Here is a 15,854-nt window from a genome sequence, read left to right on the forward strand (position 1 = left end):
GAGAGAGAGAGGGAGAGAGAGAGAGAGAGGGAGAGAGAGAGGGAGAGGGAGAGAGAGAGGGAGAGAGAGAGGGAGAGGGAGAGGGAGAGGGAGAGGGAGAGGGGAGAGGGAGAGGGAGAGGGAGGAGAGAGAGAGAGACAGAGAGAGAGAGAGAGACAGAGAGAGAGAGAGAGTGTGTGAGAGAGTGTGGTGTGTGAGAGAGAGAGAGAGAGAGAGAGGAGAGAGTGAGAGAGAGAGAGAGAGAGAGAGAGAGAGAAGAGAGAGAGGAGAGAGAAAAAAAAGAGTCACAGAGAGAAAAAGAGAGGGCATGTCACAGAGACAGGGGGAGGGCATCACAGAGACAGGCACACAGAGCGGAAGGGGTAATTTGGTCAGAGAGAGGGGAGAGGTGTGGGTCCGGGATCATGGTCTGGTCACAAGCATTTAAACTAGCACAAACACATTATGAGCAGTCACCTCACCTTGTCATTGAAGACTTTCAGACTGTCCAATGTGTGCAGGTTCTGTTCCAGCAATGCGGTACCAGCTGAGTATAGGTTGACTTCATCCAGCTGCAACACTGCTACTGCCACCCAGAAGAGGGCTTTGTGCATGTTGGAGTCCTTTGAGGAAAGGTTTGTCGTCAGTGAAGGAAAGCTCCCATTAAATAAATTCTACAGTTGATATTTGCTGAACAGATATACATGCACAAAAAGTAGACCTAGCTTCCAGTCCTCAGAAACACAGAATATCCAAAGAGGAGCATGCCATTTGGTCCTTTGAGCTGCTCTACTTGGAGCTGGTCATCCAACTTCATACCCATGCCATGCTTCTACCCCATACACTTTGAAATAATTCTTAGGCATCAAGAGAATCAATCTCCCTTCTTGAAAACATTCAATGTTTTCACCTCAACCGCTTTCTGTGGCAATGGATTTCACAGGTTCCCCACTCTCGAGTCAAAGAAATTTCTCCTCAATTCAGCCTTAAAGGGCCAACCAATACCCTTAAACTGTGGCAACTAAACTTCTGGTCATTGGAAATATCCTACCTGTGTTTACTCTGTCCAGTTGCCACAATGTGCTAAGTTTTTAGGAGATCCTCCCCGATTCTTCTAAACTCCAGTGAATACAGTCCCAACTAATCTGGCTTTTCTTCATACTATAAGCCTGCCATTTCAGTCTGGTAAACTTTCATTGCAACCCCTCCATTTTCAGAACATCCTTCCACAGAGAAAGAAAAGAAAACTGCACACAATATTCCAGGTGTGGTGTCACCAAGACCTTGTACAACTGCAGCAAGACATTCCTGCTCCTACACCTAAATTCTTTCACGAGGAAGACCAACAGCCCATTTGCCTCATTCACTGCCCAATGCACCTGCACTCTTACTTTAAACAATTGGTGTATGAGGACACCCAAATGTCGTTGTGCCTCCCTCTTTCCCAATCTGTTGCTATTTAGATAAAAGGCCTATTTGCAAAGAAAAGAGCGAGCACATTTAGATCAGTAAAATGCATTGACTGAAGCTTTTTTCTCGGTTTTGGGTTGGCCCTTGTACGTAACAACCTGATCCCAGATGAAGTTGCCAAGCAAATGACTTAATCATAATCTTAGCTCGGATTCCCTTTGCTGAGGTATAAAACAAGAAGTAATTTCTCTTGGGGATTGAATATGGAAAGGCAGTGCATAAAGGCTTGCAGGTAACTACAGAGCAGCATTTCAGAATTCAAATAATGGCTGATGGATCATGTGCACCCCTTAAAAAGGGGATCGTCTGTTTTACCAGTATTTACTCATTTATACTTTTTGAATCTGGTAACTCAGGAGATTTTGACAGATTGAATCCTACCTCACAGCTAAATAAACACTCAAGTGATTTAATGGCGACACTGTATTCCCACATACCTTCTGATACATACACACCACAGAAACCCCAAAGAGGTGGTTTGGGAGTTGAAGCTTGTGACCTAGTTTGTGTGGTATCTGGGCCACTAGCTCCCCACTGCAAACATTACAGGTAGCAATGCTTCAACAGAAAAGCAGAAACACAAAATTCTTTAACCACTAGTTTAACCACTAGTCCAAATGTCTAACTAGGAAGATTACTCCATCAAAATCACAAGTTGATTCAAATTCCAGATGATTTCAGGATTTCATGTGCATTTATAGAATAGCTCACAGCACAAGAGATAACCATTTAGCCCATCATGTTTGTGCCAGCTCTCTGCAAGAACAAGCCACCCAAGCCCATTTCCCTGCCTCTTGGTCCATCATCTCCTGTAAAATCGACATTCATGGCTCTCGAATTGGCTAACATCTTGGTATTGTTCTGCAATCACAAACATGCTTCTCTTTCCAAAACAGTTGGTGTATTTCTTCCTTTGTCTCTCTTTTGCTCTCCTATCCTCAGTTCTAAGTCGGTGCCCAAGAATTCTAGGCGTTTCTTGGTGAACACTTGGACTTTCTTCAAATCTTCATTAGTTGAGTGCGCTGTCCAAATAATCCTCATAGTACATCCTCAAGACTATACCTTTCCTGTGTTTATTTTGTCTTCTACACATACAGTAACATTGACCACATATTGCAATTTTTATAATGTCATTATGCTTTCCATAAAGATGGTATCATTTCTAAAGATGTCGGACATTTTTGTGAAGGTTTGTTTTTAATGTCTCATCTTGATCATTTTTCTCATCAGACGTTAACTACTCAGATGGAAAAGGATTCTTTCTTTTTCCCATTCAAATCCACTGTTATAGGAGTCACAGAGATGTACAGCGCCAAAAGAGACCCTTTGTTCCAAATCGTTCATGCCAACCAGATATCCTAAATTCATCTAATCCCATTTGCCAACACTTGGCCCATATCCCTTAAAACCCTTCCTATTCATATACCTATCCAGATGCCTTTTAAATGTTGTAATTGCACCAGCCTCCATCACTTCCTCTGGGACCTCATTCCATGCACCCTTTGCATGAAAACGTTGGTCCTTAGGTCCCTTTTAAATCCTTCCCCTCTCACCCGGAACCTCTGCCCACTAGTTCTGGACTCGCCCCACCTCCAGGGAAAAGACCTTGTCTGTTTAACCTATCCATGTCCCTCATGATTTTATAAACCTCTGTAAGGTCACTCCTCAGCCTCTGATGCTCCAGGGAAAACAGCCCCAGCCTAGTCAGCCTCTCCATATAGCTTTAACCCTCCAATCTAGCAACATACTTGGAATTCTTTACTGAATCCTTTCAAGTTTCATAATGTCCATCCATCCAGAATTGCACGCATATTCCAAAAGTGGCCTAACCAATGTCCTGTACAGCCATGACATGACCTCCCAACTCCTGTACTCAGTGCTCTAACCAAAAAAGGAAAGCACATTAAATGCCTTCTTCACTATCCTATCTACATGAGACTCCACTTTGAACTATGAACCTGCACGCCAAGGTCTCTTTGTTCAGCCACACTCTCCAGAACCTTACCATTAAGTGTGTAAGTCTTATTCTGATTTGCATTTTGGTTTAACTCTTTAATAGCATTACATTACACATACGGTTTTGCTTTAGTTTCATGATAAACTACACGCTCCTGATTACTATAGTTTAAAATCTTCTGATGGATTTTCCTCCATATCAGCCAAAATTATGACATCTACATATCTTCGATGGTTTATATACTGTCCTCATACAGAAACTCCGAGCAAATCTAATGGATATTTCAGAATCATTTCACTTTAAAGATTGGAAATACCTGGAGAGAAAACACAACCAGATCGCACAATTCTTTTTATACCAAACGTTTACTGCATGTCCTGTGGCTCTCCAAATTTCTTCAGTTCAAATGATGATTTAATTTTCTTTTTGAAGATATGATTGAATCCGCCTCCACCACACAGTCAGTACATTTCACATCCGTATTAGTTGCGCTGTAACCAAGTTTTTCAAAGTTGGCTAACGTGGTGCCACTGTTTAAGAAGGGCGGTAAAGACAAGCCAGGGAACTATAGACTGGTGTGCCTGACGTCGGTGGTGGGCAAGTTGTTGGAGGGAATCCTGAGGGACAGGATATATTTGGAAAGGCAAGGACTGATCGGGATAGTCAACATGGCTTTGTGAGTGGGAAATCATGTCTCACAAACTTGATTCAGTTTTTTGAAGTAACAAAGAATATTGAGGAGGGCAGAGCAGAAGATGTGATCTATATGGACTTCAGTAAGGCGTTTGACAAGATTCCCCATGGGAGACTGATTAGCAAGGTTAGATCTCATGGAATACAGGGAGAACTAGCCATTTGGATACAGAACTGGCTCAAAGGTGGAAGACTGAGGGTGGTGGTGGAGGGTTGTTTTTCAGACTGGAGGCCTGTGACCCAGTGGAGTGCCCACAAGGATCGGTGCTGGGTTCTCTACTTTATGTCATTTACATAAATGATTTGGATGTGAGCATAAGAGGTACAGTTAGTAAGTTTGCAGATGACACCAAAATTGGAGGTGTAGTGGACAGCGAAGAGGGTTACCTCAGATTACAACAGGATCTGGACCAAATGGCTGAGAAGTGGCAAATGGAATTTAATTTGGATAAATGCGAGGTGCTCCATTTTGGGAAAGCAAATCTTAGCAGGACTTATACACTTAATGGTAAGGTCCTAGGGAGTGTTGCTGGACAGAGAGACCTGGAGTGGAGGTTCATAGGTCCTTGAAAGTGGAGTCGCAGGTTGATAGGATAGTGAGGAAGGCGTTTGGTATGCTTTCCTTTAGTGGTCAGAGTATTGAGTACAGGAGTTGGGAGGTCATGCTGTAGCTGTACGGGACATTTGTTCGGCCACTGTTGGAATATTGCATGCAATTCTGGTCTCCTTCCTATTGGAAGGATGTTGTGAAACTTGAAAGGGTTCAGAAAAAATTTACAAGGATGTTTCCAGGGTTGGAGGATCTGAGCTACAGGGAGAGGCTGAACAGGCTGGGGATGTTTTCCCTGGAGCGTGGGAGGCTGAGGGGTAACCTTATAGAGAGGTTTACAAAATTACGATGGGCATGGATAGGATAAATAGACAAAGTCTTTTCCCTGGGATGGGGGAGTCCAGAACTAGAGGGCATAGGTTTAGGTGAGAGGGGAAAGATATAAAAGAGGCCTAAGGGGCAACCTTATCACGCAGAGGGTGGTACGTATATGGAATGAGCTGCCAGAGGAAGTGGTGGAGGCTGGTACAATTGCAACATTTAAGAGGCACTTGGATGGGTATATGAATAGGAAGGGTTTGGAGGGATATGGGCCGGGTGCTGGCAGGTGGGACTAGATTGGGTTGGGATATCTGGTCGGCATGGTCGGGTTGGACCGAAGGGTCTGTTTCCATGCTGTACATCTCTATGACTCTAAGTCACCAGTGCTTCCTAATTGATATCCTCCAGTCTTGATCCTTCCAGTAATGGAAACAATGTTTGGCCCATTTGCTGTGTCCTGTCCTCATCATTTTGAAATCTCTAGCAAATCTCCTCTCAAGTTTTTTTTTCATTCAATAGACAATGCCCTCAGCTTCTCCAATCCAAGGATTAATTGAAGATTAATATCTCTAGAACTGTTCTCCTGAATCTTTTCTGCATTCTCCTATGCCCTCACATCCTTCAGAAAACCTCAAAACCCTTTCAAGCTAGTCGTGTGGTTACTGTTGTATTTTAGGAAATGCTGTAGACAATTTGTGTGCAGAAAACTCACAAACAGCAATCTGATAATGTCTTAACAATCTGTTTAATGACATTCATTGAGGAGTAAATATTGGCCAGGTATGCAGGGTCAACCCACCTGCTCTTTTTAAACATCGTGAAATGGGATTTTGCATGTCGAGTTGAGGGAGCTAACAGAGAGCTGGCCTGTGTCTCACCCAAAAGATAGCATCTCCATGAATGTAGCTCTCTCCAAGGACCACACAGGATCATTAGCATTCATTCCTGTGCTCTGTGAGTGGAGCATGAATCCAAAACGTTGTGAATCAGAGGCAAGATTGCTATGGTTTCATCTATGGTTTACACACAACACATCCAACACCACACATTGCTTCTGGTCTTTTGAAAGGAAGACAAACATGACATAGTATTTTCTTACAATGTAACTCTAAGGCAGAGTGAAATTCAACTTCTTCAACAACTATTATTTCAGTTCTGCACATCTCTTTGCTGTCTGTGGGCCTTGCTACATTACACACATACTTGTTTTTCCAATCTTCATTTACATCTTTTGCTTTTAAGCTTGTTATATTTTTGACAAATAAACTTCGTAGGATCTACACTTCTGAAAAATATGTACTTAAAGACAGAAAAGATAGCTGAGCATTGATGTATGCCCCAGGCCCTGCAATTTTCTTCTTTGCAGACGACATTTCTGACAACCATTTGCTTGCATTTTGCATTTACCTTGTTTAACAGTGGCTGGAGCTTGGTGAGTGCAATGACAGTTGCTTCTATCAAAACTTGGCTGTTGTGGTTATCAGGACCTTTCAGGCAACTCTCTAGACCCTGTGTACACAAAAACAAAAGCCACGATTGTTAGTTATTAGACTTTGTTAGAGAAACCATACACACTTGTTTTCACTCAAGTGAGTGACCGCAGTGGCAGGAAACCTCCATGTCCATTTCTGTTAAATGGTTACACACTCTGGGTGACAGTGCCTTTACAGAGTGGTTTCATGTTAATCATTTAAAACGAGGTGAGGTCCAGTCAAACTCAATCTTACCAATATGATAAAGAGGTAAGGGGATACAGGATGAAAAGTCTGTATTCCAACATTTAGCATAGAACAGGAGTGAGACATAGAACACAGAAAATTCCTCAAGTAGCAGTCACCATGCTAATTGATACATATAATCCAAACACTCTCCTGACCTCAACACTTCTTTGTTCCTTGACACTGGAATTACTCACTGCCAATCTGAAAATTAAAACAGCCAAACATTTGACTCCCAAGTTAGTGGTCACGTTTCAGGCTACATATTAACTAGTTTATCTTGCTGTGATCTCAGTTTTCAAGACATCAGAGAAATTTGATATGGTGAGAAGATCATTATTTTTCTAGGTCCAAATAGGTCTGAATTATTAATTGCAGACAATCAGTTATACAAAAGTTAAACCTGCCCTGTAAGAGCTATGCTGAAAATGTGTGGCTGGAAAAGCGCAGGTGGTCAGGCAGCATCCAAGGAGCAGGAGAATCGACGTTTCGGGCATGAGCCCTTCTTCAGGAATAACAGATGAGGTGAAGAAGGGCTGAAGAACGCCCTTTCCTGAAGAAGGTCTCATGCCCGAATCGTCGATTCTCCAGCTCCTTGGATGTGCCTGACCTGCTGCGCTTTTCCAGCAACACATTTTCAGCTCTGATCTCCAGCATCTGCAGTCCTCACTTTCTCCTGCAAGAGCTATGGCTTGTCACTTTTAAAAAATGAAACATATGGATCACGAGGAGTCGTCACTCAGCCCCTCACACCTGCTCCAACTTTCAATAAGGTCATGGTTGATTGGACTGTAACCTCAAATCCATCTGTGCCAACTGCTGACAACCTTGTAACCACTTGCTGAACAAAAATTTACCCACCTCATAAATATTGATGGACTGTGTCTCAACCAACCTTTAAGGGAGAGCTCCAAAGCCTCATGACCTTTGGAGAAGAAATTTCACGTCATCTGTTATAAATGGTTGACCCCTGATTTTTAACCACCGACCCCTAATTCTAGCACACAATTCTCCAATTGTGACTTCACCACTGCCTTATACAGTTTCATCATATATCCCTAGTTTCGTATTGTACACCTCTACCAAAGGAGAGCATTCCATATGCCTTCTTTACAACCTTAGCTACCTGTACTGCTATCTTTAGGGATCTGTGCAGTTGCGCACCAAGATCTTTCAACTCATCAATCCCTCTCAGAATATTCCCACTGATTGTGTATTCCTTTCTACTGTTTGACCTCCCTAAATACATTGCCTCATACTTAACAGAGATGAATTCTAGCTGGTGCCTTCCTGCCCACTCCACCCACCCATCTATATCATTACAGAGCTTTCCACTACACCATGCACCACACAGCCATTTTGTGGGTCATCTGCAAATTTCCCAATTGTTACCCCGATGTTAAAGTCCAAATCGATGAGGTATTAAATAAACAACAAGGGCCCCAACACCTAGCCCTGGGGAGCATCACTTGAAAGAGTTTTCCATTTGCAATGGCAGCCATTGACCATTACTCTTCATTTCCTGTCATTAAGCCAACTTTGGGTCCAATTTGACACATTACCCTGTATTTCAAGGGCTTTTACATTTTTAACTAGTCTGCCATGTGGAACCTTATAAAATGTGAGAGCAGGGGTGCGATCGGGTTGGCTGGGGTGAGGTAGAGCGAGGTTCTACAGGATTTTTCATGATTCAACCAAAAAAACCTCATACTGTTCTAAATACCAGTATGCACAAGCCTAACCTGACCAGGTCTAGTAAACCTTCATAACTCAAGCATAATCTTCCTACTTTCGTATTCAATTATTCTATTAGCTTTCCTGATTACTTGTTATACCTGCCTACTAACCTTTGTGTTTCATGCACAGAGAAACTTAGGTCCCCCTGCATCTTAGAACTCTGCAAAATTTCACCATTTAAACATGCTGTTTTCTTCTTGCTCAAACAGACTTCACATTTTCCAACATGATTTTTCATTTGCCACTTTTCCTACTCATTTAGATTAACAGTATCTTTTGTAACCTCATGTTCTCTTCAAACTTTCTTTCCTCCCAACCTTAGTGCTGCCAGCAAGTGTGGCAGCCATATCTTTAATTCCTTCATCCAAGTCATTTATATAAATTGTAAATAGTTGCAGTTCCAGCACCAATCCTTGAGGAAAAACACTTATTACATTTTGCTAATCTGAATAAGAACTCTCTCCTTCCAAAAGCCAGGCTATCGACTTCTTGCTATCTCCTATCCTATGAACTTTTATTTACCACAGTCACCTTTGTTGTTGCATCATACCAAATGCTTTCTAGAAATCTAAGTACAGCATATTCACCAGTTACCCTTTATCCACAAAGTACATGTTACTGCCTCAAAGAACTCCAATAGAATGAGCAATAGAATGAGCAATAGAATGAGCAATAGAATGATGTCTGATAACCTCCAACTTATCCAAGTGTCCTGTTACAAAACTATACAGCATGCAAACAGACCCTTCGGTCCAATTTGTCCATGCTGACCAGATATCCAAACCTAATCTTGTCCCATTTGCCAATATGGGGATTCCGATGCCTTTTAAATGTTGTAACTGTACCAGCCACCACCACTTCCTCTGGCAGCTCCATACATGCACCACCCTCTGCGTGAAACAGTAGCCCCTTAGGTTCCCTCCCCCTCTTCTTTAATAAGAGGAGAAAGTTTCCCTGTGGTAGGTGTTAAGCTAAGTAGATTGTGGTTTTGTGCTTTCTGTCTCCCTTTCTTTTTGAATAAAAGATTTACATTTGCTATCTTTCAATTAATTGAGGCTGATGCCAAATTTTGAAGTTAAAACCAGTGCATCAACTATCACACCAGCCATTCTTTTATGACCCTAGGATGAAGCCTATCAATACTCAGGCACTTGTCAGCTCGCAGCTCCAACAATTTACTCAGTACCACTTCTCATAGCTATCATCAATTTACTGAGTTTCTCCCTCCTTTCCATTACCTGGTTTACAGTTGTACCTGGGATGTTATTTACATCCTCTAAAATGATAACTGATGTAAAATAACTTAATTCATTAGCCATCTTTCTACTTTGTGTTATCAATTTTCCACACTCACTTTCTACAGTGCCAATGTTAATTTCGTTAACGCCTTTTTAAATATTAATAGAAATTCAGACATCTGTTTTTATATTTCTGGCTAACTTGCTTTTTTTTGTTCTTTATTAATGTTTTAGTGATTCTTTGTTGAGCTTTATATTCTATACAATCTTCTTCCCTGCCACCTATCTTTGCACAATTATATACTTTCAGTTTGACACTGTCTAACATTTATAGTTAATCATGGATGCTGGCTCTTACCCTTGCAATTTTTGTTACTCGCTGGAATGCACCTAGTCTGTATATTCGCAAAAACCTCTTTAAATGTGTGCCATCATGTGTTTATTGACATATCCTTCTCTGATTTGCCAATTCACTTTTGCCAGCTCTGCTGGTCCTTTGTTTAGTTGTTCTTCCACTGGAATCCTTGAAAAGGCCCTGCTCAAGTCAGGTAGTTCAGAATTTGATCTGTAGTTTTCAGTTTAGAACCATCTAAAAACCAAACTAAATTCTTACAAAAAAAAATGTGAAAACATTTTTGGAGAGCAAGATATGATCTTACTTTGATGAGTGGCAGGAGTGAAGCAATATCAGAATCTGGTTTGGTGTTTTAACTGCAACCATCAGGGTATTAGTGATTGGTGGGGTAGGCGTTAGCTTGAGGTAGATCTGAGAAAGGATTAATAATCCCCTACCATCTGAAACTAAAGTTATTTTCTTTCTCTTTTTCTCTTGGTTTATATAGTTGCCTTAAGCTGAGTTAGTCTTTTCAAATAGACCACCAAAATTCTATTTCTGTAGTTACCTGGGAACTATGTGTTTTTTAACATGTTGTGAAAATGGAATGGCTATTTTACATAAAATGCACATATCCTGTTTACGCACATTTCTTTAAGTAACTGGTTATCTGATGTTGATAGTGCAAAACAATTGATGAGAGATTTTCCAAAACATCTTGTATTCAAATATAACCATCCATACAGAAAGCATGCCATGGTTGAGAACCAAACTCAAAGAATAGCAAAGGTCTGGTGAGGTCATAAAGTACAACATAATAGGATTTAAAGTACATTTTCAAAGATGGCAAGAACTACATAAGGTGTTCGAGAATTTGGAAGCAAAGACAACTGAAAGCTTTGTCACTAACGGTGCAGTAGATGTAAAGTCGGGCAGTACAGGTGTGAACAAGGATATAAAACTTCAGGAAGGTACAAAGTTGCGAAGGCTTCGAAAGACAAGAACTAAATCTTTGAAACAGTATTTGGTGCGGAATATCACTAACCAAAGCCTACAAATATTGCAAAGTGGCACAATAAAAATGTTAACTACAGAACTTGAACAGATCTGATTATTAAACACTCAAATCGTTAATCAAATTGTTTTGAGTTGGGTGCATTTCATTTGCAAGGATCAAGTGAGGAAACTGAAGAGTTAGGTCCAGATATCCCAATGTGTCTGTGTCCAGAACGCATGAAGCTTTAATTGGGTTTGGTTTTTCACCTCTCCCATGCATATCATGTAGCTTTCAGTTAAGGTGAACAGTGCATATAATTTGGTGAACAACTGTGTGTGACTGGTTGGTTAAACAACATCTATACCCAAACAAGAGTGTTTTTACGCTCTTCAATATTCATAAAATATCCTCCATTCTAGGATAATTTCAACACTGGAAGGCTAAGATTCACTCACAAACTCTATGTTTTCAGTAATGCTCCAGGAATTGCATCTTAGTTCTGTCAATCCTAACGGAAAAAATTGTGCAAAGGAAAATTCGTAATTCTGTTAGTTACACTAGCTGGCTTATGGAGGAATTTTATTCATTGCTCCTCAGGGAACATCAAATTTTTAAAACAGCAAACTGACTATTTACATTGTTCAAATCATCACAAATTGTATACTAAGCTTACAGGGATTTTATGACAAAATCAGTTAACCATCAATCTAAAGTACCATGCAGCCAGTCCCAATGAGATAGGTAGAAGGGCAAAACAAAAATAAAAGGAATCTGAATGATAAAACAGCAGTCACTCTTTCAACACAAAACGTTCCTTGGTCCCGCTGAATACAGTAGCAACTTCCTTTACACATTCCTTCACCCCATGCAGTTCAAGATCAATTAGTCCTCAAACAGGTGACACTGCAAATTAACACAAGCTGTCAGTCCACAGGAACGAAGTACTCCCAACAATTCCCTCCTGTTCTGCCAACACAATAAAAACAAGTTGTTCTTACTTTCTGTGCAAAGTGAAAAGGCACAGAGCATTTGTGAAACGATACAGTAAGCACTTGCTGGCACACAAAGGTATTCATGATCCACCACGAGCTCAGTTCTCCAATCCCTTAAGTATTGCTAACATCATCCTATATTGCTTACATTCAACATATCTTTTCGGTTGCTGTTCACTCTAGAGGTGCAGAGTGGCAGAATGGATACATGCTAGGAAATACCGGTTCAGGTGTGCTGCCAGCTTTGCACTGGAGGAGTTGCAGTTCTGTTGCTGACAAACAGAAGAAAATATTAAAGTAAAACCTCAGTGTGGTATTTTTCAGAGGGTCAGACCCCAAAATTTCTGTTGCAAGCAACTCAGAATTTGGATAAAAATTACTTTAATTTTTGGGATTTGGAAGAAAGTAGCAACGGTTGGGTCAGTTCGTGGTGTACTGATGTCAAAAACCTTGTGTGAAGAATTGCAGGTAGAGATGGGTGAATCAGCTTGGTTTTCCTATTCATCTTTTCTGCTGATGGTGCATGATTTTGATTTCACCAATGGTCATTGTGGGATTTGAATACTGAGTCTACAAAACCTTAAGTACTGCACTTAGCATCAATGGTCAGGTTTGGGAATGAAAAAAAACCTGCATTTATTAGACATAATACTCCTGTGTGTTCTGATAACTATTTATAGCTTTATAAACTTCAGCTTATAATGCACTGCAGAGATTGCAGGAAGTCAAAGAAATGTTTCAAACTCACCTTGCTGAGGATCCGAATGATCTGTTTAATTTGCCCATGAGTAACTCGCTTACTGATACATCCAAAGACAACAAGCGCTCTTGGTTGAAGAGATGGGTTGTACTGGAATGCAAATCTATGCAGATCAAGAACAATTGATAAAGAATAAGACAAAGCCCCAGTATTACCAGACAATGCATTGTGTAAGTATCAAAATAGTTAAAATATGGGAATCACGCACAAATGTTAAACACAAAAAGTGAGATGATTGTTTCTTCAACACTGTTGTTTCCCAGTTAGCCAAACTGATCTTGCTGTCAGTACAACTGGAATTCAGTCAGCTCCTACCCAAAAACTGGAGAGAACACATCACCCAGCATTCGCGACCCCGTTGCAAAGAGAGCACATTGGCTACCTTCTCCAGCAGGTCCAGACTTTCTTCTCTCTTCTGGAGAACCCACAAAGTGACGGACTCATTTGTGCTGGTGCCAATGGTTCCCTCCAAAACTTTAGCATATAAAGTAAGTTGAGAGCTATTCTTGGAAATAAGTCACTGTTCTTCAGTCAAAATCTTGAAATTCCCTCCCAAAGGGCACTGTGGGTCAACCTACAATATGTAGATACAGCAGCTCAAGGCAGTAGCTCATCACTACCTTTTCAAGGTCAGCTCAGGATAGATAATAAATGCTGGCCAAGATTAGAGTGATGCTGGAAATGCACAGCAGGTCAGGCAACATCTGAGGAGCAGGAAAATCAACCTTCCGGGCAAAAGCTGATTACTGATGATGGGCTTTTGCCCAAAACGTCGATTTTCCTGCTCCTAGGATGCTGCCTGACCTGCTGTGCTTTTCCAGCACCACTCTAACCTTGATTCTAATCTCCAGCATATGCAGTATCCACTTCTGCCTAATAAATGTTGGCCAGCCTACGCACTATGAGCAAATAAATAAGTCAATAAACAAAAGTGGACTTTCTTTCTGGCTACAGGAGCTCTCTAATTTCAACTTGGTGGCGACACAGCAGTTAATATCAAAACTTCTCTTTGAGAACTTGGTGGCAACACAGCAGTTAATATCAAAACTTCTCCTTGAGAAGTTTACTTGAAAAGAAAACTTTTCAGCTCCAATGCAGAGTTTGGAACAGCAAGAAATTTTGAAATGCTTGAGGGAAAATGGTTAGAAAGATGCAAAGTAGTTTGGTCAATGAAGTTTTCTTCATTGTCACCTAATTCTAGTGTACATTGTTTTCATAGTCTATTTGACTATCAGACACCATCAAGTAATTTATCATTTCAGTTAAGGTAGCAGAGATGCAAGGCATTAGGTTGCTCTCAAACCATGTTATTGAAAAAAAATAGGAAAAACATCTGAAGGTGCTTGGGAAGAGCACTGGTAAAGATTTGAGAACAGAAGATTCAGTTCCTTGTATTCTGGGCACTGGTGACACAATCTGATAGGACCAGTGAGGGGAAGGGTGTGTGGGTATGAAAGGTAGGTGCATTATGTGGGTGAAAGTGCAAGCATGGGCAGGGATGGTGTGGGTGGAGGAGAGAATTAATGGAGTAATAACAGTTATAAAAAAGTACACTGCAAAGCTCAGAAACAATACACAGAAAAAAGGTGCACAATGGGTCGCAAAAACTCACTTTTGTGCTAATTCTGTCCACTGGTCTAGCCACTTGCAGGTCGGTATATCTCTCATACATGCCTAAAAAAACCATTGATTATTGCAAGATTACAACTCTGACAACATTCCAATTCTTCTACAATATCATAAATTATTGCATTAGTTAACATTTTATCCCGCTGACTTTTAGTAACCCAGGAATTCTTTATGAGCACATTTATTTGATCAATGCCTAGTCGGGAGATAAACTAGGCTAATACTACTTTTTTTTAAAACAAAGGTCTGTTATTTTCACAAAATAATGAAAAACTGCAGATGCTGAAAATCAAACAAAAATAGAAACTGCTGGAAAAATTCTGTATCTGTGGAGAGAAATCAGTGTTAACATTTTGGGTTAAGTGACCCTTCCTCAGAACAGACCTGCTGAGCTTTTCCAGCAAGTTCTGTTTTTGATTCTATTATACGCATAACAGCTGGTCACAAATCTTACTGCATTCTGACCATTCAAGCACGTCAAAGAGTAAGGTGACAGCTAGCAAAAATACTTCAAAAAAAATTAATTCCTGAGCATAGGAATTGCTAGCTAGGCAGCATTTATTGCCTATTCCGAATTCCTCAAACACAATTAAGAGTCAACCACATCACTGTGGGTTTGCAGTCACATGCAGGCCAGACCAGATAAAATTTCCTTCATTAAAGGACTTTAGAGAATTAGTTTTTTTTTGTTAAAATGACAATTGACTATCGCTATTAGACCAGTTCTGTACTGAATTCAAATCTCACTACATGTCATAGTGGGATTCGAATCAATGCCCGTAGAACATACGGCCGTGGGGCAGCACGGTGGCACAGTGGTTAGCACTGCTGCCTCTTAGCGCCAGGGACCCAGGTCTGATTCCCACCTTGGGCAAATGTCTGTGTGCAGTTTGCACATTCTCCCAGTGTCTGCATGGGTTTCCGCTGGGTGCTCCGGTTTCCTCTCACAATCCAAAGATGTGCAGGTCAGGTGAATTGGCCATGCCAAACTGCCCACAGAGTTAGGTACATTAGTCAGAGGTAAATGTACGGATTCCTCTTCGGAGGGTCAGTGTGGACTTGTTGGGCCAAAGGGCCTGTTGCTTCCATACCTAACCTAAACATTGGCTTGGGGTTCTGGATTGCTATGCAGCAAGACTACTACATTACCACTGCTTCCCAGTGACTGAAGGCAACGGTTGGGCGGCACGGTGGTTAGCACTGCTGCCTCACAGCGCCAGAGACCCGGGTTCAATTCCCGCCTCAGGCGACTGACTGTGTGGAGTTTGCACATTCTCCCCGTGTCTGCGTGGGTTTCCTCCGGGTGCTCCGGTTTCCTCCCACAGTCCAAAAATGTGCAGGTTAGGTGAATTGGCCATGCTAAATTGCCCGTAGTGTTAGGTGCAGGGGTAAATGTAGGGGAATGGGTCTGGGTGGGTGCGCTTCGGCGGGTCGGTGTGGACTTGTTGGGCTGAAGGGCCTGTTTCCACACTGAAAGTA

At 41.3% G+C, this 15,854-nt stretch overlaps 1 protein-coding gene across 8 annotated transcripts in view; it reads right to left on the reverse strand.

The window, feature by feature from the left end:
• Positions 1 to 15,854, reverse strand: part of nf1a (neurofibromin 1a) — a 334,390-nt gene that overhangs the window by 42,599 nt on the left and 275,937 nt on the right. For all 8 annotated transcript variants that reach the window (XM_043718254.2, XM_043718251.2, XM_087977264.1 and 5 more), the window contains 4 exons: positions 14,359 to 14,420; positions 12,735 to 12,849; positions 6,378 to 6,479; positions 462 to 602 (listed from right to left, as the gene is read on the reverse strand). In XM_043718254.2, the coding sequence (XP_043574189.1) occupies positions 462 to 602; positions 6,378 to 6,479; positions 12,735 to 12,849; positions 14,359 to 14,420 (420 nt within the window). The remainder of the gene's footprint in view (positions 1 to 461; positions 603 to 6,377; positions 6,480 to 12,734; positions 12,850 to 14,358; positions 14,421 to 15,854) is intronic.

The sequence above is a fragment of the Chiloscyllium plagiosum genome, unplaced genomic scaffold (assembly GCF_037043375.1).
Source record: "Chiloscyllium plagiosum isolate Xiang-an unplaced genomic scaffold, Cpla_swu_hap1 HiC_scaffold_31, whole genome shotgun sequence".
Taxonomy (NCBI): domain Eukaryota; kingdom Metazoa; phylum Chordata; class Chondrichthyes; order Orectolobiformes; family Hemiscylliidae; genus Chiloscyllium; species Chiloscyllium plagiosum.